This window comes from Gobio gobio (assembly GCF_949357685.1).
Source record: "Gobio gobio genome assembly, chromosome: 1".
NCBI lineage: Eukaryota > Metazoa > Chordata > Actinopteri > Cypriniformes > Gobionidae > Gobio > Gobio gobio.
The window spans coordinates 4,721,737-4,749,506 of record NC_137097.1 but is presented as its reverse complement, the minus strand read 5'-3'; the positions used below and the strand labels follow the sequence as shown (position 1 = coordinate 4,749,506).

Sequence of the window (27,770 nt, the reverse complement as noted above, 5' to 3'; positions counted from 1 at the left end):
AACAGAGCAAATAAGTTTATCTTTTATTTTATTTTTTTATTTTATTTTTTTATTTATTTTATTTAATTAACACATTTAATTAAGATTTTCTGCAAAATGCAATAGCTTACAACATTTATAAATGTTGTAATTAATATTTTCTGCAAAATACAATAGCTTACAACATTTATAAATGTTGTAATTAAGATTTTCTGCAAAATGCAATAGCTTACAACATTTATAAATGTTGTAATTAAGAACAAGAAGGCACACATGACCCCTTCACATTCATCAAGACCATTTAGAAACTGTCTAACAATAAATAATAATAAATATAAGGATGGAGGATTTAAACTATGGACAACTAAAGGTATTCAGACTATTAAAGACTTGTATATGGATGGAATACTTCTTACATTTCAAGAATTGTGATAAACACCAGATTCACTCAAAACATTTTTTTTTTTATATTCACAGCTTAAAAGTTTTATGTCTTCCAGAACTACAGATATTATGTACATTCCCAAACTGTCATTAATTGAGGAAATAATTGAAAAAAGAGGTGAAAAGGGCCAATTGTCAAAATATTATAATTTAATAATGTCTAACTCTAAAGAGTGTGAGTGATACATGTTTCGTTTTTTATTTTTTAATCTTTGTTCTTATTTGAAAATTAATAAAAATATTTGGATAAAATAAAACAAAAATAAATAAAACCAGCAACACTTACTAAGGAAACCATTTAGCATGCTCCACTCAGGCATAATCTTCAGCCTTCCAGCATCACAGGCCTCCATCACAGCAGAAACACGTCTTGACGGCATCATCACAATCTTGTGGAGAAATAATAAAATGTATACATAAGACAGCTGTTTGAGATTTGAATATACTTGGTTTGTTTCTCATATTTCATTTCATTATAGAAGAAAGTATAGCCCTATATTATACATTTAATTTATATGCATCTTACATTTGATTTTAATATTCACTTTACTTATTCAGATTTATATGTTTAAATGGAAAACTTACATTTACAGATGCTTCCTCCTGAGTTTTGATGAGGTGAAGTCCTCAATGATGTCTTCAAAATCCAGGGCAGTTGTGAATCCATTTTCAACTGCCAACAGGGCAAAGGCATTCAGTTTTTTTCCTGTTACTGTTGCTCTCCGGTATGTTTTTACTCGTTTCAACAAAGAAAATGATCTTTCTCCTGAACAGTTTGCAATCGGTAATGTCAGATACATGCAAAGGCAAATGTCCACATTAGGGAAAGCATCCCTCAAGCCTAGCTCTAGGAACTTCTTGTACATGGCCGTGACTGATTCTTCATCTTTTACCATTGAGATGAACTGGCAAAACTCTGCTGTAAAGTCCTCCTCAAGATCCTGGGGGTATATTTTCGTCAGCTTTTCTGTGGCTGCACGGATTTGTTCAATGTTCATTGATTTCGTTTAAGTAAGGAAACCAAATTTCTCCTCCACGTTTTTGTATGCGTCTTTGCATTGTTTCAATTCTTGTGACAAGCAGTCACTGATGACATAATGTGTGTCAATCAAGAATGCTTCACGGCCTGAGTGCCGCACCTCTGGACCTGCAGACTCACCAAACATAACTTTCTTCACTCGTCTCCTTTGGCTACCTGCTTTGTATCCCTCTGTCGCTGTGAGAGTCTTGGCCTCTGCTTCATAGACATTGAAATCATTTCTGGCCTGTCCTATGTATTCTATGAGTGAACTGTACAGAATAGGAACAGTACATACATCAATTTGTACCAGTTGCAATGCTTCGCTGGTTAAATTGATTCTTCTCAGCAGTTCATCCCAAAGTACTGTCATAACTGCAGTTTCAAGGGTTTCCATCACTGTTATTAATTGATTCGCCTCATATTGAGCAGCTCTGGGGGTTCCATGGTCAACTTTGATTTCGTTCAAAGCATTCTGTATAGCTTTGTAGCCAAATCTCAGAGCTTTTGTTGCATCAGCTCTTGCAGACCACCTTGTGCCGGAAAGGCTCTTCAGTGTCAGACTTCGCTCACATTTTGTGAGATGGGCTGTTAAAATCTCCCACCGCCGAGTTGAAGCTGAGAAGAAGTTGTAAAGATTTTGAATGAAGCCAAAAAATGAAACTGCTTCTAGGCAACATTCTGCTGCACATGCACCAACTAAATTAAGAGAATGTGCAGTCAGCATTAGGATTTTAATTTTTTATTCTTGCTTGGAGTCCAGAATATTTCCCTGCCATGTTATTAGCATTGTCGTAGCTCTGCCCACGACAGTCCATCAAATCAATGTCCAGTTCTTTTAACTCAGATTTGAGTTTCCTCCGTGTGTTCTGCAGTATGACCATGTAGTGGTATGAACTCCAAAAATCTCTCGTCAGGCTCACCACTTTTCTTCAGGACATAGCGAATTATCAAAGCAAGCTGATCAACATGTGTGACGTCAGGTGTTGAGTCCACAATGATGGAGAAATACTTGCCATCTTTAACTTCTTTTACAATTGCACGCAGAACTTTCTCAGCCATCAGCTGAATAAACTCATCACAAACTGTAGAGGACAGGTAACTGGTATGTCCTCTGCCCTTGTTTCCATATCTGGCTAGATGCTCTGACAGAAGTGGATCAAAGCAACTAATTAACAGCCAAAAAAGTTCCCATTGTGGGGTGATCCTACTAACTCATCGTCCCCACGGAAGGGCAGTCCTCGTGAATAAAGAAACTGAATAGTTGCCACCATACGTTTCAAAATGTTGAGCCAGTATGCTCTCTCAGACTCCTGTTGCTGTACTATGTTTGAATCTATACGTGCATTTTATTTCCAAGTGATGATAGACTCAGCACAGCAGTACGATGATCCATACTATTCTCATGTTCATGCAAGCGATTAGCACAGTTTTTCCAGTCATTAAATCCAGTGACAAATTGATTGTCTCTTATACTGAACAACTTGCAGCAGTAACAGAATACAGTGCCAGTAGACGGTGAGTACACTAACCATTTTCTTGACAGGGTTTCTCCATTTAGCTTTTTTCTAAAGAAATGTTCCTTGGTTAAGCTTCGGTTAATGTTGTGATGCAGAGAAATCTCCAATATTTTGACAGGGATGGTTTAGTGCAAAGCACTCACGCATACTGTTATCAATTTGGTCCCACTTTGCAGGATCAGATGGGTAGCTTGTTAATACCCTTTCTGGGTCTAGAGGCTCCTGCTGCAAAATGATATTGGTATGATATTCCCGCGGGCACCACAGTGTCTTCCGCCGCATTTTCCACCGCATCTTCCGCCGCATTTCCCGCTGCGTCTTCCGCCGCATTTCCCGCCGCATCTTCCACCGCGTCTTCGGGCCGTGTCTCCGGGCCTGGCTCGGCCTCTGGCTCTGCTGACTCAAGCAGGTTCACAGCTGTCGGACGGCTGCCGAACAGAAGCTTCTGTAAAGCCCCCCGCTGTCTCTTCTTTTGTTCCTCTTCATTTTTTTTCTTTTTACGTTTTGCCGCACCCGAAAGCATCTTGAATGTTAGCCTACTTAAAAAACACACCTGCCTGCTAGCTTTGTTGTCCCGCTCTAACCTCTGACCACCACTGACGTCTCCTCGGTCTTAACTGGCTGGCGCCTCTATATAAATACAGTCACGGGCTGGCATTAATGTGACATAATGTAACAGTCTATGGTTAAGACAAACATCGTCACTATTTTTAGTTAATTAATAAATATTGAAATAAATTGTAGATAGGACATTTGTACATTTTATTTTAATTTTATTTTTATTATTATTATTATTATTTTTTTTTTCTCTCTGTCTGGGCCCCATCCCGCCAATCGGGCACATTAATCCGGCTCTGATCCCAGCTACAGTAGCCAGGGTGGTCATCTGAGGAGTATACCTCCAAAAGCACTGTAGACGGGTGCACCTAGAGACGGTGTATGGCTTTCTTTAACTTTGATAGTGCTTTTCTTAGGGTTTCAACTACCTTAACTATTTTTTTATTAAATAGCCTATGTTTTAGTTCAATAATATATATTGAATATTTTGAGATCTTTTGGTACTAAATACTATTTGTGCAATAATTATGGTCCATTAAGGACCACTTACAATATATTTCGTCTAATATTTGTATTATTTATATTACAATTAGTGCAGTAATTAAGGTTGAAATAGAGAATTCCAATGCAAAGAGGCAAATAAGAGTCATTTTGTGGCTGAAAAAAATACAAATGTATGTATTAATAAATAAATTTTAATAAATATACATGTAGTCTAGTTGCTCAAAAAAGTATTGCAGATCATAACTGCTTATACTTATTTGTGAAATTTTAAAATGTTAATAATAGTGATTAGTAATGAATGCAGGCAAATATAATGTACAGGAGGCTATATACATATGAATTCATACTGAATCAAGATCGAAATCAATATTTGTGCATTATTCCGCTTATTACACGGCTACTTATCTCAAGTAAATTAGACACTAAATATTGTCTTGAGTTTAAATATTTGATTAGCTCTCGTGAAGAAAAACAGTTCCAAACTGCCTTAACCTCTTAACCCTTAAAGACCTAGAACATTTTTGGGGTGCCTGACTTGCCTCTACTTTTCTTTGTTTTTCTCACCCATTCTAGCTGTTAGCATCAAGTGCCATATATCATTTTAAACAGGAGAACCTACAGTTTCCATCTAGCTGTCACATGGTGTCTTGGTGTTGGTTCATGTTCATTGTTCTTGGTTCATGTTTTAGTTTATCATGTTCTTGCTTTGTTTTAGTGTCTTGTTCACAGTCTTGTCATGCACTTCCTGGTTTTGTCATGTTTCAGTGTCATGTGAATCCCATGCCCTCTTGTGATCTTGTGTCTTGTCCTGTCATTGGTTCATTGTCTCATCACTGTTCACAGGTGTCACTTGTCTTGTCATTAGTCTGTGTGTGTATTTTAGCCCTCATGTTTGCCATGTGTCTTTGTCTGTTAACGTTGTAACCTGCTGGTGGTGAGTTTTGTTTAGCCATGCCATGACTTTGTTTTATGTTTTGACCAAGTTAAGCCAAGTCTTTGTTTTAAGTTTTGTTTATTGTTAATAAATGCTGCACATGGGTTCGAAACACTTGCCTCCAGTGGATCTACATGTTACAGAATAACAGACCTACAAAATGGACCCAGCAGTTGTATCCTTGCTTCGTCTACGCCAGGGAAACCAAGCCATAGAGAACTATGTGGAGGAGTTTTGTGGACTTTGCTACCAGGTGAACTTTAATGATGTTGCCCTCAAGGGTATTTTCTTAAATGGACTTAATGACCTTTTAAGGTATTTGATGCCAGAGAGCAATTCTCCAGGAACTCTAGCTGGATATATTGACTATGCACTTCAGTTGAGTGGCTCATCTTTTACTGTGGGAACGGTGGATGAGGAGCTCCACGTTCCCACAGTACTCTCCACCCCAGTGAGCCCAGCCCACGTCCATGCTCCAGCCCACGTCCATGCTCCAGCCCACGTCCATGCTCCAGCCCACGTCCATGCTCCAGCCCACGTCCATGCTCCAGCCCACGTCCATGCTCCAGCCCACGTCCATGCTCCAGCCCACGTCCAGGCTCCAGCCCACGTCCAGGCTCCAGCCCACGTCCAGGCTCCAGCCCACGTCCAGGCTCCAGCCCACGGCCCCGTCCAGGCTCCAGCCCACGGCCCCGTCCAGGCTCCAGCCCACGTCCCCGTCCAGGCTCCAGCCCACGTCCCCGTCCAGGCTCCAGCCCACGTCCCCGTCCAGGCTCCAGCCCACGGCCCCGTCCAGGCTCCAGCCCACGGCCCCGTCCAGGCTCCAGCCCACGGCCCCGTCCAGGCTCCAGCCCACGGCCCCGTCCAGGCTCCAGCCCACGGCCCCGTCCAGGCTCCAGCCCACGGCCCCGTCCAGGCTCCAGCCCACGGCCCCGTCCAGGCTCCAGCCCACGGCCCCGTCCAGGCTCCAGCCCACGGCCCCGTCCAGGCTCCAGCCCACGGCCCCGTCCAGGCTCCAGCCCACGGCCCCGTCCAGGCTCCAGCCCACGGCCCCGTCCAGGCTCCAGCCCACGGCCCCGTCCAGGCTCCAGCCCACGGCCCCGTCCAGGCTCCAGCCCACGGCCCCGCTGTCCCACCCAAGAAAATTTTGGGGGGGGGCAGGGGGTACATGGAGGCCATGAAGGCCACGCCTCTGTGGGCCCCTGAACCGCCATTACCGCCATGGCCTGATGAACTGCCGTTGCCGCCATGGCCTCCCACGCCACAGGGTCCAGGTCCGCCCACGCCACAGGGTCCAGGTCCGCCCACGCCACAGGGTCCAGGTCCGCCCACGCCACAGGGTCCAGGTCCGCCCACGCCACAGGGTCCAGGTCCGCCCACGCTCCCAGGCCCGGCCGTGTCATGTCTGGGTCCGGTGCCCCTGCACGGGCCTGGCCCCCCATCCCTCCCCCAAGACCGCCCCCCAAGACTTTTTGTTAAGACTCTTTGTTAGGTTATTGATGTGTTGGTGTTGTTTGGGCGTCAGGGGGCGCCCATAGAGGGGGGGATCTGTCACATGGTGTCTTGGTGTTGGTTCATGTTCATTGTTCTTGGTTCATGTTTTAGTTTATCATGTTCTTGCTTTGTTTTAGTGTCTTGTTCACAGTCTTGTCATGCACTTCCTGGTTTTGTCATGTTTCAGTGTCATGTGAATCCCATGCCCTCTTGTGATCTTGTGTCTTGTCCTGTCATTGGTTCATTGTCTCATCACTGTTCACAGGTGTCACTTGTCTTGTCATTAGTCTGTGTGTGTATTTTAGCCCTCATGTTTGCCATGTGTCTTTGTCTGTTAACGTTGTAACCTGCTGGTGGTGAGTTTTGTTTAGCCATGCCATGACTTTGTTTTATGTTTTGACCAAGTTAAGCCAAGTCTTTGTTTTAAGTTTTGTTTATTGTTAATAAATGCTGCACATGGGTTCGAAACACTTGCCTCCAGTGGATCTACATGTTACACTAGCTCATTTGAAGTCCCAATTGTACATTTATTTAGTCTGAGAATAGATTAAATTAATCAAATTTTAAGAAAAACGGCAGCAAAAATGTGGTGTTTTTACTGTGAACTCAAACAGAACTTCATGAAGTTTGGATTTTTTCCTTTAGGAAGTTAGACTTGGTTGTTTTAGACTTCCAGATGAAATGTTGTCTACCTGTAACAATCCCTCAGCAAGTTATAGCCATTTATTATCATATTATTCTAGGCGTTTTTGAGTGAAAACAGGTGTATTTTATTTAATGACAATGTAGATGTGTCCAAAAGAGTTCAGGGAGTAAAGTAAACAGAAAATTGTTATTTAATTACAGAACACTGAAGCAAACATCTTTCTTCAGAGAAATATATTATCATTTGCACATGCAAACAATACAAATATAGAAATATACAGTGCAAATAAAGGGTTCAAGTAAACTATATACTATGTATTTACCAGGGGCGTTTCTAGGATTTTCATTTTAGGGCGGCTCAGCCCCCAGTGAGGGTATGGGGGAAAAAAATGGTAACACTTTAGTTTAGGCTCCAATTCTCACTATTAACTAGTAGCTTATTAGTATGCATATTAGGATATTGGGTATTTATTATTACTTATAAAGCAAATATTAATGCCTTATTCTGCATGACCATATTGTACATCCCTTAATCATACAATGTAGGCAGGTTTATAATCTCTGAGATCCCAAATGTGAGGTAGTTAGGGGGGTTTGGGGGCTCCACTGAGAACATTTTGATTTCCATGATCTACATATGTGCATTTTAAGATGTTCTGAACGCCAAAAAATGAGATAACAATAACTTGAAAACCATGTCAGTGGGGAGATATGACTGATAAAGTTTTTCCATTTTTGTCTGTGAAGACAGTTAAACATATGTTTGACTGATATTTATATGTTTTATGAATAATTTTTGTAGACAAGTTAATTTACTGAAGGCTAACAGGAAAGCTAGGTAACTAAATGTATTAAATTAATTCACAATATGCACACATTCATGACTAATCTTATGCCCAATACAGGCTGAAAAAAGCTGAGCTTTTTTATTTACTGAATGTTACAAATGGAATTATATTAATTTACAATATGCACACATTCATTACTATTAATCTTAGGCCTAATCTGAAGAAAACGGCTTTGTTAATGTCTTGTTTGTTAATTATATTAAAAATGACATTACATAGGCCTATTTCAATTAAAAATGGCGAAATTAGACAAAAGTTTATTAATTTGCCTGAATATTTTTGTCATTTGTTTAACAGTTCAAAAAAGAAGCAGCTGTCAAATATGAAATGTTTAGTTTAGCTACTTACATATCTCGCACTTGACGTCGTGTCGTGCTGCTAAAATTCCCGCTCAGCCTTGGCAGCCAGCATTTGTGCGTACATAAAGCCCGCCTACTCTGATTTGATTGGTTTTCTCAAATATTTTGACATTGACGAGCGGTTACAGACCAATGAGGCTCAGATCAACGCACGCGCTTCTGCTTCTAACGTGCGCTCTAATCGCCGCCACAGCGGATTGAAGAACACGCTGGTAAAAAGACGGGAAGAAGGTGAAGCCTCCCACAAGTTTCATATGTTATAAAGGTTGATCACAAATTTTTTAGGGGGGCTGGGCAGAAGTTTAGGGGGGGCTGAAGCCCCCCTAAAAAGGGCCTAGTGACGCCCATGGTATTTATATAATGTAACAATCAAACTGGAATACGTAATGACAGTCTAGAAGTCACCTTGTGACCCTCTGCTCCTCTGCCACTGACTGAAGCAGTTTCTGTGGGCGACAAGACACAGTGCCACATCACACCGTGCACACTTCCAAATAGGCAAGGCAAGGCAAGGCAAGTTTATTTGTATAGCACATTTCATACACAGTGGCAATTCAAAGTGCTTTACACAGAAATTAAGTTAAAATAGTTATGTGAATAAAATAAAAATATATATAGTATAATAGTTATAATAGGAATTAAAAGGAAATTAAAAGGAAATAAAAATAAAGAACAAAATAAAAAAAATAAAAAAGTATAATTAAAAACTAAAAAAGGGTTAAAATGAAACATAATTAAAGTGCAAGCAGTTCGGATAAAGCACAGAGCTCATTGAGTAAATGCATAAGATAAGGTGCAATCAGTCTGACGTACAGTGGCACAGTGCTCATTCAGTGAATGCACAGCTAAACAGATGTGTTTTGAGTCTGGATTTGAAAGTGGCTACTGTTGGAGCACATCTGATCTGTTCAGGAAGCTGGTTCCAGCTACGGCTGGCATAATAGCTAAACGTAGACTCTCCTTGCTTTGAGTGAACCCTTGGTATTTCTAATTGACTTGATCCTGATGATCTGAGTGATCTGTTGGGTTTGTATTTAATCAGCATATCTGCAATGTATTGAGGTCCTAGGTCATTGAGTGATTTATATACAAGTAATAGTACTTTAAAATCGATCCTAAATGTAACTGGAAGCCAGTGTAAAGACCTGAGGACTGGTGTGATATGGTCATATTTTCTGGTTCTGGTCAGGATCCTGGCAGCAGCGTTCTGTATGAGCTGTAGCTTTCTAATGGTCTTTTTGGGAAGGCCAGTGAGAAGACCATTACAATAATCCACCCTGCTGGTGATAAAAGCATGAACGAGTTTCTCTAAGTCTTGCCTGGAAATAAAGCTTCTAATTCTTGCAATATTTTTCAGATGATAGTAAGCTGATTTAGTTATTGCTTTGACATGACTACTGAAACTCAGGTCTGACTCCAAAATCACACCAAGATTCCTGACTTGATTTTTTGATTTTAGACCTTTAGCCTCAAGATATGCGTTCACCTTGAGAATTTCATCTTTGTTTCCTAATGTAGTGATTTCAGTTTTGTCTTTGTTTAACTGAAGAAAGTTTTGGCACATCCAACTGTTAACTTCATCAATGCATTTACATAGAGAGTCAATGGGGCTGTAGTCATTAGGTGATAGGGCTAAGTAGATCTGGGTGTCGTCAGCATAGCCAAATAATGAAAAATAACAAAATGGCTTACCACAGCTGAGTGGCAGCATATACAGATTGAATAGGAGTGGTGCAAGAATTGACCCTTGTGGGACTCCGCATGTCATGGATGTCCACTCAGACTTATGGTCACCTATACTCACATAATAACCTCTCCCTTCTAAGTATGACCTGAACCATGTGAGGACCATTCCAGAAAGCCCAACCCAATTTTCTAGCCTGTCAAGAAGTATGTTGTGGTCAACAGTGTCGAATGCGGCACTGAGGTCCAGTAGTACCAGAATCGACGTTTTGCCTGTATCTGTATTGAGGCGAATATCATTTATAATCTTTATGAGCGCTGTCTCTGTGCTGTGATGCGGTCGGAAACCAGATTGAAAATTGTCAAAGTATCCGTTTGAGTTCAAGAATTTGTTCAGCTGACTGAAAACAACTTTGTCAATGATCTTGCCTATGAAGGGGAGATTTGAGATTGGTCTGTAGTTGCTCAATATGGAGTTATCCAGATTTCTCTTTTTAAGGAGAGGCTTTACTACTGCAGTTTTAAGGGAGTTTGGAAAAGTCCCAGAAAGAAGTGAGGAGTTTACCACTTCTAGGAGATCTGCTTCTAAACAGTTGAACACACTTTTGAAAAAAGAAGTGGGGAGTGTGTCAAGGGCGCAGGTTGATGTTTTAAGGTGCTGTACCGTTTCTTCTAAAATTTTACCATCAATTGCTTCAAAATCAGTCATAATAATTTTCTGAGGTTGTGGTCTGATCTGACTCACCTCAGAGCAACTCAAGGATGTGCTGATCGCATTTCTGATATTAATGATTTTCTCGGAGAAGAAGGAAGCAAACTCACTGCATTTGCTGTCTGAGAGCATTTCACTGGGAATGTGACTCGGGGGGTTTGTTAGTCTCTCAACAGTAGCAAAAAGAGTGCGTGTGTTGTTTATGTTTCTATTTATAATATTTGAAAAGAAGGTCTGTCTAGCTTTGCCTAGTTCCACATTGAAAGCACGAAGACTGTTTTTATAAATGTTGTAATGGACAACAAGTTTTGTCTTTCGCCACATGCGTTCAGATTTCCTGCATTGTCTTTTCATTAATTGCACTGCTGTTGAGTTTCTCCAAGGTGCTTTTTGTTTGCCACTCTTTTTTCTGACTTTCACAGGAGCAATATCATCAATTACACTCTTAACTTTTGAGTTAAAAGAGTCAAAGAGAAAATCAACAGAGTCTGCAGATATGCTTGGTGTTAGAGATATAGCCTTCATAAACAGCACACTAGTGTTCTCATTTAAGCATCTCTTTTTGACAGAGACAGATCTAGTTTCAATGGCAGGAGAGATTGATATATCAAAGAAAATACAGAAATGATCAGACAGTGCCACATCCTTAATAACTATCGATGAAATGTTTAGCCCCTTACTGATAAGTAAATCTAGAGTGTGTCCACGATCATGTGTGGGTCCGTGTACATGTTGTGTCAAATCAAAAGTGTTAAGAACAGTCATGAGATCTTTTGTTGTACTGGATTCAGCATTGTCAATGTGAATGTTAAAATCCACAGCAATAGCAAAACAGTCATACTCAGATGAGATTGCTGATAACAGCTCTGTAAAGTCATCAATAAAGGCCGGAGAATATTTCGGAGGCCTATAAATAATGATAAGCAGGATGCGTGGTGCACCTTTTAGCACAATGCCCAGATATTCTAGAGACAAATAATCACCAAATGATACTTTCTTACATTGATAAACATCTTTAAATAGAGCAGCGATCCCCCCACCCCTTCTGACTGGTCTGCATACACTCATAAAAGTAAAGTTAGGAGGGGCTGTTTCATTGAGGACTGTTGCACTGCAGCTGTCTTCTAGCCACGTTTCATTTAGAAGCAAAAAATCTAGGTTGTTTGTGGATATTAAGTCGTTGACTAGAAATGATTTGTTTTTAAGTGAACGGATGTTTAAAAGTGCTAACTTAACAGAATTAATTTTAATTTTTTCCCCCACAGTAATCTTAGTTTGATAAGTAACAGGCAGCAGATTAGATGGGTTTGCCATACGGCCTGAGAAAGCCTTGGACTTTCTATCACGTAACAGAACAGAAATAGAGAAAGAAGCAGGCACACTGGATTCACGCATGTTTTGTAAACATTTGATAAGATTGCTGTTGACGTTGCGTGGACCCAGGGCACGTCACTGAGAGCTGGTATCAGTTGTTTTTGGTGCAGATGGAGGAGGGTGTGTGCCATGGCGTTGTGACCGAAGAAATCTCACAGGAGGAGGGGCAGAGCGAGCTGGGCCCACAGTCTTTGGTGGTTGTGGGGCTTGACGCCTTTTGGTTGATATCTGGGGGCTCGCAGTGATCGAGTGTGATTGTCTGTTTCCAGTATAAACAAAATCCATTTTCTCTGTGAAGCTCAGAAGCGGGGATGCTTTAGAGCGGGATAACATGTCTGCAATATGTTATCGTCCGGTTGAAGGAGTGACATTTCTTCCAGCTTATTGCTTATATCACATATAAGTTGTAAAAGTTCACCAGTCTCACCCCTGAAGGTCCCCATTTTTACCAGTGCCTCCACAGACTCCACAGTATGGGCTGAGATGTTACCGTCACAGTGTGTCTGTGGTGAGCTCTGAGGGCGGGGCTCAGCTGGGAGTGTGTCCATGAGAAGTGGTTGTTATGGCTGCGTGGTGTTATCATTGTCCTTGTGGGGTGTATCAACCGCATGTCCATTCAGATGCTGAAATGAAGTCCTGTGATCGTACTTTACTGGTGTGTGTGTGCCATCCAGGTTGAGTGGGTTAGCATACACAGCTGAAGGATGATGAAGGGAAAAATAAATATTGTCCTTTAGCACTCTTGCACCGAGTTTGTTTGGGTGGAGTCCATTTGATGTAAACAGTTGTCTCTGACTCCAGAAGAGATTAAAATTGACGATAAAGTTCACTCCCTTCATGTTGCAGGTTTTTTGCAGCCATGTATTAAGCCCAAGTAGCTGTGAGAACCTATTTGTTCCTTTTGCTGGAAGTGGTTCACTGATGAACGGCTGAACTTTCAGTTTTCTAAGTGTTTCAAAAAGTTCATTGAAATCCCTCTTTAGGAGTTCTGACTCCTCTCTCTGAATATCGTTCTTTCCCACATGAATGATAAGTCAATTTGCAGTCTTGTGTTTCATCAGAATGTTCTTAAGTTCCCTGTTTACATCAGAAACTGTTGCTTGTGGAAGGCAGCATGTAGTTGTATCCCTGCTGCTAATGTTTCTGATTGTTGAGTCGCCCACTATCAGAGTCCTGGGCTCGGCTGCGCTCTGAGCTGAGGGCCGCTGTCTGCTCGACCTTGAGCGCCTGTTAGCATTAGTGTTAGCTGCGGGCTGATTCAATCTGTGTTCGGTCACATTTATCACGTTTGGGGATTCCTCACCCACATTCATTAGCACTTCAAATCTGTTTAAAGGGTTAGTTCACCCAAAAATGAAAATTCTGTCATTAATTACTCACCCTCATGTCGTTGGACACCCGTAAGACCTCCGTTCATATTCGGAACACAAATGAAGATATTTTAGTTGAAAGCTGATGGCTGAGAAAGGCTTCACACAGGCCTCCATTGGCATTCAGTACATTGACACTTCCAAGATCCATGAAAGGCACTTAAAACGTCGTTACAAAGTCTATCTCACCACAGTGGCTCTACAATAATCATACAATGCGACGACAATAGTTTTTGTGCGCAAAAAAAAATCAAAATAACACCTTTATCCAACTTGTTCTTGTCTTCCGTGTGCGCCTCCACGACGCATGCGCGAGAATATGACGTAGCGCCGGTGTTCGGGAATCGATGAAATACACACTTAAGCCCCATTTTGAGCACTACGCCGAGACCTAAAGCACGATCAATGTAGAATCCAACAGCTTAGACACGCGCGTCTTCCTCTGCTCGTAAACAAATCGCTTCTGGGTCATCTGTCCGAACGCCGGATCTGCGTCATATTCTCGCGCATGCGTCGTGGAGGCGCACACGGAAGACAAGAACAAGTTGGATAAAGGTGTTATTTTGATTTTTTTTTTCGCACAAAAACTATTGTCGTCGCATTGTATGATTATTGTAGAGCCACTGTGGTGAGATAGACTTTGTAACAACATTTTAAGTGCCTTTCATGGATCTTGGAAGTGTCAATGTACTGAATGCCAATGGAGGCCTGTGTGAAGCCTTTCTCAGCCATCAGCTTTCAACTAAAATATCTTCATTTGTGTTCCGAATATGAACGGAGGTCTTACGGGTGTCCAACGACATGAGGGTGAGTAATTAATGACAGAATTTTCATTTTTGGGTGAACTAACCCTTTAAGATGTATATTTGGTGGTAGAAAACTAGTGTTTGCAATCCTTGTGTCTGGGGTAGAGCATGCTACTGCGGCAATATGTGACGCTTGTGACAATCTGATGTCTCGAGTGCCTTTTGGTCTTGCTCCCTGTTTGTTCCATCGATTAGTGTGTTGATCAGTTACTTGTTTCTCTACATGTTGAGTAGCACTACATTTATGGGACTCACCGGCAGTGTGCAGAGGGCGATCATGATGAAGCTCTGCTGTGTGATTCGTCTGGTTGGATGGTTCCGCAAATAACTTTGTTTCAAGAACTGCAATCCTTTGTAAAAGTCTGTGGCAGTTTGTGCAGCAGGTAGATTCTAGAAGAGGCATTTTCTTATCCTTTTGAATGTAGGCAGCTGTGTTTTCCCTTCTCCGGAATGTGAGCTGGAGGCAGTGGGAGGCTGGTCGATTGAAATTCCGCTTTTTGTTTAGGAATTCAGTCACCAGAGTTTCTAATTTTATCATTTGAGTCAAGCTTTGTCGTTTGAGCACTGTGCTGATTTGCTGAAGTTGTAAAATATAGAAGCGATAGAGCAAAGCGCGGAGCAGTAAGCAAGAGCGTCCGAACAGTAGCGAAGCAGGAAGTAAGACCTCGTGCGCTTCTTGCAGAACACACAGTACGGCCGCCCCTTTGTTGCTGTGTCTGCTGACCTCCGTCTCTCAAATGCTTCCCTCTTCATCATCATCCACACCGGCCAGTGACTCAGGTAAGCACCGTGGCACTCTGGGTGGCACATCACTGCCTTTTGGGACACCACACAGCTCAGCAGACAACTCCTCCATGAACCGGCTGTGAGACATGGGCACCGTCTCTGATGTCACTACTTTTTCTATACTGAAAGCTCCTGACTCCAAGAAAAAATTGTATATTGTGTGTCAACATGTTTGCAATAAAGCACATTCTGATTTTGATTATTGCTCCAGTGGGTTTGTCATCCTACCTCATATTCACATACACAGACTTAAAATAAAACACAATCAAATTATACTCCATTATTATGTGTTGAAACAAAAGTGTTTCCATCACAAATTTGTGTAAGTCATTAATATTGACTGAAATCATGTATGATAATTATATGTAGTTTATGTATATTATATAAGCTTGAAGAGCAAATACACAATTTCCCTATTAAACAAATATGAAATATATGTATGAAATGCATATAACAAATGACATAAAATGTAAATAAATCCTATATGACTTTAATTTGACTAGCATATGATTCAGTATAAGAACTGTATATGATTTGTATATGAATATCAGGTATGTTCAACTAATACCATACATCATTACATACTGTTGACATGTAGAACTCATATAAGATTTTTACAGTATTCATACATGACCCAAAAATCCCCTACAAGTTTTATGTGTGCTTTTCAGTATGAAAGTGGCCATAAACGCTCTGATTTTGTGTAGCACATACTGAACTTACATGAAAAACATAAGGTAATTCTGGCTGATTTAAGTAAGGAACATATATGGTCGCTGTATTTGAACCATACAGGTTTTTTTTTCATATGGGCTATAATATTTTTTGTATAATTTGTATAAATTTTATCTTAATTTTAATCAATGTTTCATCAGCAAATTGCCTGGATTTAATAAATAAGAAGCAAATATAGCAGCCAATGGCATTAGCGCTGCCACGATCTTGCATTGCACGCATGTCTCATAAATGAACTGAAGCTCGAAATGATATTTGAGTATTGTGTATCGGATCGTTTACAAAATCAAATGATCCAGAAAATTTTCGCCATTGAAATGACACTACTATATATAATTCACACTATACTCTATGAAATTATAATTGCATTATGTTGTTTTAAATCCCAAACATTTTACTTATAACATTCATCACTACCAATTATTCAGTTATTTGTATTTACTGAAAACTGATCGGGTTATGTATATAACCCATGTTCCCTGAGAAGGGAACGAGCACTGCGTCGGAACGACCCTTTGGGGATGCTCCCTTAGCATCAGCGAATCTGAAGTCAGAATGACAACTAGGCCAATCCGATTAGCGTGCATGATGACGTAACTGTGATGGCATACCCGGAAGTATAAAAGGGGATCTGGAACGTAATGTCGGCAGTAATTGCTCTGAAGCATGCGCTCCAGGCGCGCCGACGAGACGCAGTGCTCGTTCCCTTCTCAGGGAACATGGGTTATATACATAACCCGAGCAGTTCCCTTTCGAGGGAACTCTCACTGCGTCGGAACGACACTTTGGGGAACGTGTACCCACTAGGCCACACCGAGGGTAGCGCCTGCCCTAGTGTGAAGCCGAGACCGGGCACAACTAGGACTGGAGCACCCTAGCACCAAGCGTCGTAGGGAGATCCAGGCTATAAAACCTGATAAAGGTGTGTGGGGTAGCCCACCCGGCCGCCTCGCAGATATCCTGCAAGGGGACCCCAGAAAGAAGGGCCACCGAAGAGGCCATGCCTCTGGTGGAATGAGCCCTCACGGCCAGAGGTGAAGGCAAACTGCGCACCTGGTAGGCCATGGTAATTGCCTGGACAATCCAATTGCTGATTTTCTGAGTAGACGCAGGCAATCCCTTCCTGGGTGAGCCAAAACACACCAAAAGTTGTTGAGATCTCCTCCACTGTGCAGACTTCGCCAAATAAACTCTGAGAGCCCTAACCGGGCAGAGTAGGTGAAGTCTCCCCTCTTCCGCCATCACGTGAGGCGGAGGATGAAATGCCTGCAGAACCAAAGACCTGACCACCCTTGATGGCACCTTAGGCACATAGCCCGGCCTAGGGTGTAAGATGGCTTTTACTCCGCCCGGGGCAAACTCCAGGCAGGTTGGCGTTACCGCCAAGGCCTGGAGATCTCCCACTCTCCTAAGAGAGGTAATGGCGAGGAGAAAAGCCACCTTAAGGGTCAGGTTCTTTGGTTCAGCTGACTCCAATGGCTCGAAGGGGGCCTCAGCCAAGCCTTCGAGAACCACTGCCAGGTTCCAGGTTGGAACTCTGGAACGAGGAACTTGGAGGAACTCCAGCACTGAAGCCACTGGGTAGTTAACTGGATCCACCTCACGCTCCCTGCACCAAGTGGAAAATACATTCCACTTGAGGCTGTACAATCTCCTCGTAGACGGAGCCCTGGAACTAAGGTCTCTATCACCTCTGCCGATAGGCCAGCCTCTAGGTACCCGGCCCCCTCAGGGGCCAGACCCACAGGTTCCAAATCTCCGGGCGGGGGTAAAATATCGTACCCACCGCCTGAGATAGGAGATCCCTCCTCAGAGGAATCTCCCATGGCTGACCTACTAGCAGAGCTATGATATCCAAGAACCAAACTCGAGTCGGCCAACGGGGTGCTACCAGAAGTAGGCTGACTCCCTGTCGCCGGACCCTCTCCAGGACTCCCGGGAGCAGAGCAATCGGGGGAATGCGTACAGGCGCAGCCTCGGCCACGTCTGAACCATGGCATCTAACCCCAGCGGGGGTTGGATGCGTGAGGGAAAACCACAGTAGACAGTGGGACGTCTCTCAGGACGCAAATAGGTCCACTTCCACTGGGCCGAACCTCTCGCACATGGCCTCCACCACCTCTGGGTGGAGTCGCCACTCCCCGGGCCTCAGCCCCTGCCTCGACAGGATGTCTGCTCCATGATTTTGGACCCCCGGGACATACATTGCCCTGATGGACAACAGTTTCCCTTGGGACCACAGGAGGATGTGATGCGCCAGTCTGCATAGAGGGTGCAACCTCAAACCCCCCTGATGCCATGCCCCAGCCAGTGAGGGAGGCGTCTGTTGAAATGGATTTCCGGCAACAGGACGCTCCCAACACTGGCCCTTGGGACAGAAACCAAGGTTTCTTCCATATGACTAGGGAACGAAGGCATCTGCGCGTTACCCTGATCATACAGAAACCCCTTGATTCCCAGCCACCACTGTAAGGGTCTCATGCAGCAGGCCAAGAGATATTCTGTTGGACGCAGCCGCAATGAGCCCCAGCAGTCCTTAAACTTCTTCACAATGATGCTTTGGCCTAGCTTTATATTAGAGACCACCGCCCGTATGGACTCGATACGTGCGGGAGACAATTGTGCCCACAACGTAGAGAATCCTATACGACTCCCAGGAACACAATTCTCTGAGACGGCGTCAACACGCTACTGCGTGTAGAGTCTCAAAGGGCTAGGCCGCCTGGAAGAACCCGATATTGGTACGCTTTGCCCCGAAAAACGAACCTCAGGAACTTCCTGTGCCACAGAAGGATGGATACAGGGAAGTATGCGTCCTCTTCAGACCCATCGTGACAGACCAGTCCTCAGACTGGATCTGAATAACAATGGAGGAATTGCTAAGCATCTTGAATCTGAATCTCCTCAGACAATGATTCAAATACCTCAGGTCTAAAGTTGGACGCAACTCGCCATCCTTCTTAGGAACTATGAAGTACCGGCTGTAGAACCCGGACTCCCTGTCTGGCGGAGGAGCACATTCTGTGGCCTCCCTACCAACAGGGAGTGAACTTCCTGTTCCATTACCCGAACCTGCCCAGGGACCACTGCCGTCCAGACCACCCCACTGAACTTCGGGGGAAGGTAACCGGACTGCAGTCTGTATCCCTTTTCTACAGTCGCAGGCTCCAAGCTGATATATTCGGAGGCATAACCATGCGCCGAGATAATCTGCTAAGGGAACCAGCCTCTCGAGACCGGCCTCGGGTGCAACCGAGCCTCCTCCCCGACCCCCTGAAGCGGCTAACCGGCGGGGCGAAATCGAGGAAGATTTTCGGTGTGCGTACGCGGTGAAATTCCCGAAAATTCCACAGGGGAGGCGACCTCGATCGCTCCTACCCGGGAGAGGGGGCTGGCCAGCAGGGGCCTCATCTAAGGGAGCAGCTCGACAGGGCCGCAACACTAGGACGGACACTGCGATTAGCCATTGCCTGAAACTGATGTGTCCCACAGTTAAAATTAACTTAAGTTAAACACGCTTGGGTGACAGAATTAAAGTTAAAGTATACAACTTATCAAAGTCGGATAACACGACACTCAATTCCTCGGAATTAAATGCCATCATAATCACCAAACCCATGCAACCTGATCTGAATGACAGGCTGAATAAATACATCTAACTCCTCAAAGTCAGATAATATTTTAATTGAATTCCTCAGAATTAAATGCAGCCACAATAAGGTGAAACATAGATATTCAGCCTATCATTCAGACTAACTCCTCAAAGTCAGATTATATTTTATTTAATTCCTCAGAATTAAATGTAGCCGTAATCATCAGACGACACTGTTTTATTTGTATTTATACGGACTCATAAACCCCGCGTTGCCTCAGCAACGTGGTCCAAGCCGTCATAATACAATCGGCTTTCATCCCTCGAGAAAAAAGCCAAACAGTATCACACAATACGGTGAAACATGGTCTGAATGACAGGCTGAATATCTAACTCCTCAGAGTCAGATCATATTTCATTTAAATCCTCAGACTTAAATGCAGCCATAATCATCAGACGATACTGCTTTATCGTACTATACGGACTCGAAACCCACACGTTGCTGAGGCAACGTGGCTCAAGCCGTTAAGCCAACCAGTATCCATGCACACAGATCGCTTGTGTTCACTTTAATTGCAGACCCAAAACCTGCGCGGTGCCTCGGCAATCGCGAGAATGAATCTTGCATAAATATAGAAGTGCTTATAACTTCGACTGCCTCGATGCTGAGCACGTCTAATTCCTCAGAATCAGACCACTCAAGCATCGGGTCCTCCGCCCCGGGGGAAGAAGCCGCAGCGCATGCTTCCACACGGGGAAGGAGAACATCTGAACTGTCAGACAAAGACTGGGAAGATGCCTCAGCAGTAGGGTTGGGTACCGAAATCCGGTTCCAATATGGCACCGGTACTTATATAACCGGTATGTACTGGAATGAATCAGAAAGCAGATTTCGGGTTCTTAATTCGGTGCCAAAATTCAAACGTGCTTTTGCGCTTTGGCTGGCACCGAGCCAGAGACAGACGCTCAGCGCTGGTCACATCACAACTCATGACAACTATTCAGTGTTTTCAACGACATCATGTTTATTTCAGGTTTCAGACATTTAAATGCTCATAAGTAGGCTACTAGCAAAAAACAAACACTGATGTCTATGGAAGCGGCAATGACAATCCTTTCAGACGGTAATAATTTGACTAACGTTACATGTTTTATTCACATCAGATACATGCACATTATATAGTAACTATATTGTTTACTCTATTCTTCTTCCAGTTCACTGGTCACTTACTTTCATGCATTTCGTAAGACGAGAATGCACTCAAGTGTTGTAAATCCGACAGATACGATTCTGAGGCGCAAACTAACATGGCGTCGCCCATTGCGCTTTATAGATCAACTAACACACATTCACTCACACATTTGAACATCAGATAGTTCGTGACACAGTTAAGAAGTTTGTGAATATTTTGAATAAAAAGAAAAAACGAAATAAACCTGATACAGCTGAGCTGTCAGCACTATTGCGGCTGCTGTGTGTCATGTGAGAAACATGACACGTCGTCATGGAAACATTAAGACGATGCGTTCAAAAATATTTAGCCAGATCATATTTCAAAATAAAGCTGAAGCTCGAAGCTGGTTAGTAGCATATATTATATTAGGCTTGTTGTAGTTGGGTTAGGTGGCTTAGGTTTTACGGTGAATTTGTAAATAAGTCAATTATAATTTGTAAATAAGTAAATTGTGTTTTGTATTTATTTATATTCATACATTTAAGTATACATTCAACTTTTAATAAATGGTTCAATTTAAATAAAAAAATTAAAAAAAAAAGCCATTTAAATGTCATCCACCTCGTTTTGTGGCCTTTAAAAAAAAAAAAGGATCGGTTCAGGCACCGGAACCGTTTTAAAAGTATTGGTTTGGCACCGGAATCGAAAAAAACCCAAACGATACCCAACCCTACTCAGCAGTCCCAAGTCCCGCTGACAGTCCATCCGTGAGCCCTAGGGGTGTGCATTGGCACTGCCCTCACAATTCGATTCAATTACGATTCACCAGGTAACGATTCGATTCAATTCAATTCTACGATGCATTGCGATGCATCAAAATTCTACTGCACACAACAAGGCAAATTTTTTATCAGTCATGAGGCAATACAAGCAGTCAGATATTGAACAACAGATTGTATTGGCTGCTATGTGTGTATTATCACTCTCCTGTATCTTTGACATAAATGTCATTAAATAAAATAAAATTGAATGGTACAGGGTATTGGATATGGCATTTTCAAACCTGAAAAAGAAAACATAAATCACTGCTTTCAGTGCTTTGAATGAGAAATGTTTCTCTTCTCTCTGCTTTAGAACCATTTGAAATTATATAGAGCAATAATAACCAACTAAGCCAACTTTTTCCAGCTGTGAACATAAGTGGTTTTTTTTACACACAGTAAAAAGCTCTAAGACAGGGCACTTCATGAGCTCCTGTGCAAATATTAATCCGTAATTACAGTCACACTATTGTAACAACAACCACCACCCAGGCACCCAGCAATAGAAATATTCAGTGCAACACACACAGTAACGTTGACACTAGGGACTCGTCAATTCTCGTGCTTGATTTTAGTGTGGCAGGCGCGTTAGCAGGGCGTAAGCAGCGCATATTTTTTTCGGCGCCCATGTTAACAGATTAGAGCATTCACACCGCACGCAGAGGCGGCGCGGCAGCTCATCGCATCGCAGGAGCAGCAGTGCCGCGATCGTTTCGCCGCGGAGTCTATTTTTGCCGCGCTGCTCACGCTGAATTAAAGCCACAGTGGATTGTTCTTGATCAAAACTGACCAGATTAACATGGAAAATAAAAAATTTCACCATGAAATCATGTAGTGAAGTGCCCCGTGTGTTTCACAATCACAGCATATGCTGCCCATCATAAATCAAAGCACGAGACAGACGGGGCTCGGAGGAGAAGACCGGAAAATGTGACATAGTACAATATTTGTCTATATTTGCAATATCTGCGCGAGACAAACGCTGCCAGTGTGAATCCACAATGGGGGCGCGGGCTCCCGCTCTCCATACCCACCGCTCCTGCCCTGCTAACGCGTGCGGTGTGAAGCCGGCGTCAGAATCCGAAATGTGCCCAGATGTCCGCTTTCCAAGCTTTGGGTGCGTTTTTAATTACCCGTCTATCGCGGTCATCTCCCTCCGCCTCAACCATCTTGATTGTTGTTGTTATGACCCTGGAAGTAATTGAAACTTCACAACTTTATTGTCCAACTCAAGGCCAGAAAATAAACAGTGACATAATCGATTATGGCACTTTGCCGCATCGATGCTGAATCGTGCATGCCCCGCATTGCGATGCATCGCTGAATCGATTATTGTTGACACCACTAGTGAGCCCCATGACCGGGCTCGCCGCACCGCCTCGGTGGATGCGGGACCGATCCACGGGGCTCACGAGGCTGGCCGGCCTCATCGAACACGGCCAGCCGAGAGCGGAGCACCCTGAGCGTCAGCTCCCTCGAGAGCCGCTCGAGCATGCTGAACGCCCAGGGAATGCACACACAGCAGGTGTGTATCCGAGCGAGGACAAGGATGCACACACTGCTTAAACTCTCTCACTTTTTCACACACTTTTGCTTTCACTCTGACAGAACAACAGTAAATAGACAGACAATTGTTTTCAACAGAGAGCGCTATGCTGAAGAGCAATAACTGCCGACATTACGCTCCGGCTCCCCTTTTATACTTCCGGGTATGCCGTCACAGTTACGTCATCACGCACGCCAATCAGATTGGCCTAGTTGTCATTCTGACTTCAGATTCGCTGATGCTAAGGGAGCATCCCCAAAGTGTCGTTCCGACGCAGTGAGAGTTCCCTCGAAAGGGAACTGAATTGTGTTCAGTGTCACAATATTAGTTTTTTTTAGCATGAGACTTTTCTAAAACATATAAAATAGTAATGTCAAATCTTTTGATAATTTAAGATATAAAAGGCCTTTGTAATGTGCCTACATTCTAAATAAACTACAACAAAATATATTTATTTTGTCCTGTTGCTCCCTCAGTCACATACCTGACTCAGAACCCATAATGACCTGCATGAATGAGCCTTTTTGTCTCTCAGGAGTAAATCACAGCATTATTCATGATCATTCGCACCCCTTCGCATATGACCTTTGTAAAGAAAAAGTGTCTTACAAAATGTAAATTATTATATTGTTTTATGTGAATGAGTAGGCTCAATGATTCTCACATCAGTTTGAAGCAAAAACTCTAGGCAACAACACCCATTAGTCAAAAGTCTTGTGGACACATATCGATTGTGTGTTTTGTGGCCTTCATTCAGTGATTTACTCTTTTTTTTCAAAAACCACACAAACATTTTTCTCTCAAAAATACAAGCATGTACATACATGTTGCTTACATATTATGGTAGCCCAGTTTGTCCTGAAAACAGTGTAATTACACTTTTGCCATTAATGTGTTTATAAGCAACTGAAAAAACAAACAAACAAACAAACGTAAGAGCATGTCAAAACTTCTAAAGTGCCCCAAAACAGCTCAGACTTCTTGGGTTTAATGAAAGGTAAGTTTGATAGTAATAATAAAATGATTTATGTGACGCTACAATAAGAACTGTATGACTGAAACAGAGCTTGAGAAAAGCACAGATACACACCGTCACTCATTGTGACACACACACACACACACACCGTCACGCACACTGATCGGACTGTCTATATGAGGATTCATTACACATTTATTCTGACATGTTATTTCACTGTCAGAAGTTCAGCTGTAGTATTAATGTCATGAAGAGAAAATAAGAGACTATATAACATCTCAGTCACTGATTTATCATGCAGCTCAAAGCATTATGTGTATAATCCCTCTCTATAGTCTATCCTGATTCATCAACACAGTTTCACTGATGATCCAGACCAAACACTAAACCCAGGATAGAGCGGTTGAGTGAATGTGGTCTGGACAGTGTGGATGAGGCTCATTGTGTTAGAGACCTTGTAGAAGGACAGAGTTCCTGCACTGTGATCCACATACACTCCTACTCTATAGATATAACTATACACTCCTACTCTACTGTGATCTATTCTACACCTGATGGGCTTTACAGGGAGTTCAGTCTCTCTCTTATTGTGTCTGAATGAGTAACTGGAGGGAGAGCAGAACAAACTCCAGGACTGATCATTACATCCAAATTCACACTCTTTACCTCGTCCCTTCCTGCTGATGCTCTTATATGACACTGATATACACACACGTCCACCCCACTCAATCTCCCAGTAACAGCGTCCACACACACTCTCTCCACACAACACCTGATGATAATAATCAAATCTGTCTCGATGATCAGGATACGGTAGCTGTATCCTGTCAGTGACAGTAATCTCTCTGTCACTCTCAGACAGACGGAGGCGTTTATGTGCTGTGTTTAGATCCAGAGTGTGCTTATGGGAATCTGATGGAGAGAAAACACACATCAGGGGTTTATTACAGAAACTTTCTATCATAAGTCTTGAGTTCACACATTTAGGATTTTCACTAATTCATATTACAGCAGCAAATCGGAAATTGATTTATGATTCTTATCCTGTCTATAAATCTCATCTGTAGTAAGGAAATCTTGAGTTCGGTGCTTAACTCTCAGGTCTGTTGCTAAGCAACCAATGATAATAAAGCACTTATGAAATGTCATTCTGTGATAGATTTTATCCTAAAAGAGATTCTGACTGAAATCGCTGTGGTTACCAAACTAAACCATACTAAAGGGATATTTCACCCTGAAAAGAAAATAAAGTCATCTTTTACTCACCCTGCTGTTGTTCCAATGCCCTGTGTCCTTCTATCTTTTTCGGACCTCAAAAGCAGAATTTTTAAAAATAGTCCTGTACTCACTCCTTCCTATAATGGCAGTGAATAGCGACCATGCTAACTGGGAGACGCGTGCCCAGGGGCGTAGTTTATGGGGGGTGATGTAACCCCCCAATATTCAAATCCATCAGTTACAACCCCACCCCCAATATTTCAACATGAAAATCACAGTAGATCAAATGAAAAATATGTAGAATTCATTTATCTTGTAACAATTTTGTTCCTAATCAAATATGAGTTTGTCATAATAAATCAGACAAAAAATACTCCCCCTCCATTGAACCGATTGGTAACGCCCAACCAATGAGTCGCACTTTCACCAAATCAACGCGAGTGGTGTTTGAATGGGAGAGCACACGGGTAACGTTAGTGCCAAAAATGAAGAGAAGCGCTGCACAGCGGACTATATTTAACAGCTGGCCAGAGAGGGATGCAAAAAAAAAAAAAAAAAGCATGTACTGAGAATGAGGTATGAGAATATTGTGAAATAGCTAAGCACACACCACATATATTTTAGCTAGCTAATCCATTGCAATGTATTTAGCTATAACTATCAGTATAACAAGTTACCAAAGCAGCCGTCTGTTTTGCTAGTTCATTTTTCAATATTTCAAAATATAGTTGTTCAACAGCCGATGTGTTAAACATTTTTTTAAAACGCATTAAGGTGGAATGTAAAAATCTTAAAATAAATGTCTAAATGTTGTCTCTTTCATATTTGTAGGCCCTATATGTTGAATGTGTAATCAGTTAAAGCATAGAGATAGATAGATAGATAGATAGATAGATAGATAGATAGATAGATAGATAGATAGATAGATAGATAGATAGATAGATAGATAGATAGATAGATAGATAGATTGATTATCCAATAACAACACACATTAAATAAATAAAAATAACAGGCAGCATACCAACCTTCAACCCCCCCAATGTTCAAACCAAATCTACGTCCTTGCGCGCGCCATATATGGAAAGTGTTCAGGTGGCATACTCTAAGGTTTTGCAATAAAGAAACCGTATTATTCAGTCAAAATACTGAGCTCGGCCGTTACTCTGTGCGCACTCCTGTGAGTGTGTGCGAGCGGTGCTCATGCTTACTATAACTTGCACTGTTGTCATGGTACCCAAGAGAAGCGCACACACACACACACACACACACACACACACACACACACACACACACACACACACACACACACCATTTTGAGAAATCAGGCTCAATAGAAACAAACGTGACTCTCTGTATCTCTAGGTGTATGATAAGAAATATACAATAATACTACTAATAAAACCTCCTGAAGTGAATATTGTGTACCAGTTGTCATGACAACATTGCGTGAGGGTCGGCTGAGTCAGTGCTGACGGCTCGGACGCACTCTCACAGGAGCGCGCTCAGAGTAACGGCCGAGCTCAGTATTTTGACTGAATAATACGGTTTCTTTCTCACAAAACCTTATAGTATGCCTCCTGAACACTTTCCATATATTGCGTGTGTCTCACTGTATCATTGCGTTATACTTTTGTATCCTTTTTGTAATCCTTTTAGCCTGGTCGCCATCCACTGCCATTATAGGAAGGAGCGCGTACAGGACTATTTTTTAAATTTCTGCTTTTGAGGTCCGTAAAAGATTGAAGGCCAGGCCATTAGAACAGCAGCAGGGTGAGTAAAAGACGACTATTTTCATTTCAGGGTGAACTATCCCTTTAAGATCTTTCTGTAATAATTACAAATTCACAAGTTCACACATACATGTCATTTAGAGGGAGTAAAGTTTTAATGCGTATTTGCAGTATTTGGCGTGCTGTCCGGGGAGTGCTCCGTACTCGGAAATTGGCCTAAACCCAGAGTACCCCTCCTTTGTGTATGTAAGTGTGGAGAAGGGGTAGTGGACGGATGCTGATAAACTGTCAACAAACAGAGGTAAGACTGATGAATATACAGTGGGGAGAATTAATTCTGTAATTTTTATCATAGGTACACTTCAACTGTGAGTGACGGAATCTAAAACAAAAGTCCAGAAAATCACATTGTATGATTTTTAAATAATTAATTTGCATTTTATTGCATGACATAAGTATTTGATCACCTACCAACCAGTAAGAATTCCGGCTCTCACAGACCTGTTTTTCTTTAAGAAGCCCTCCTGTTCTCCACTCATTACCTGTATTAACTGCACCTGTTTGAACTCATTACCTGTATAAAAGACACCTGTCCACACACTCAATCAGACAGACTCCAACCTCTTCACAATGGCCAAGACCAGAGAGCTGTGTTAGGATATCAGGAAAAAAAATTGTAGACCTGCACAAGGCTGGGATGGGCTACAGGACAATAGGCAAGCAGCTTGGTGAGAAGGCAACAACTGTTGGCGCAATTATTAGAAAATGGAAGAAGTTCAAGATGACGGTCAATCTCCCTCTGTCTGGGGCACCATGCAAGATCTCACCTCGTGGGGCATCAATGATCATGAGGAAGGTGAGGGATCAGCCCAGAACTACATGGCAGGACCTGGTCAATAACCTGAAGAGAGCTGGGACCACAGTCTCAAAGAAAACCATTAGT

General features: G+C 42.6%; 1 protein-coding gene across 1 annotated transcript in view; it reads right to left on the bottom strand.

The window, feature by feature from the left end:
• Positions 1-24,228: 24,228 nt before the first annotated feature.
• LOC307143266 (NACHT, LRR and PYD domains-containing protein 12-like) overlaps positions 24,229-27,770 on the bottom strand; it is a gene marked incomplete at both ends in the record, with an annotated part of 24,574 nt that continues 21,032 nt past the window's right edge. The window contains one exon of the mRNA XM_079844688.1: positions 24,229-24,791. Within this exon, the coding sequence (XP_079700814.1) occupies positions 24,229-24,791 (563 nt within the window). The remainder of the gene's footprint in view (positions 24,792-27,770) is intronic.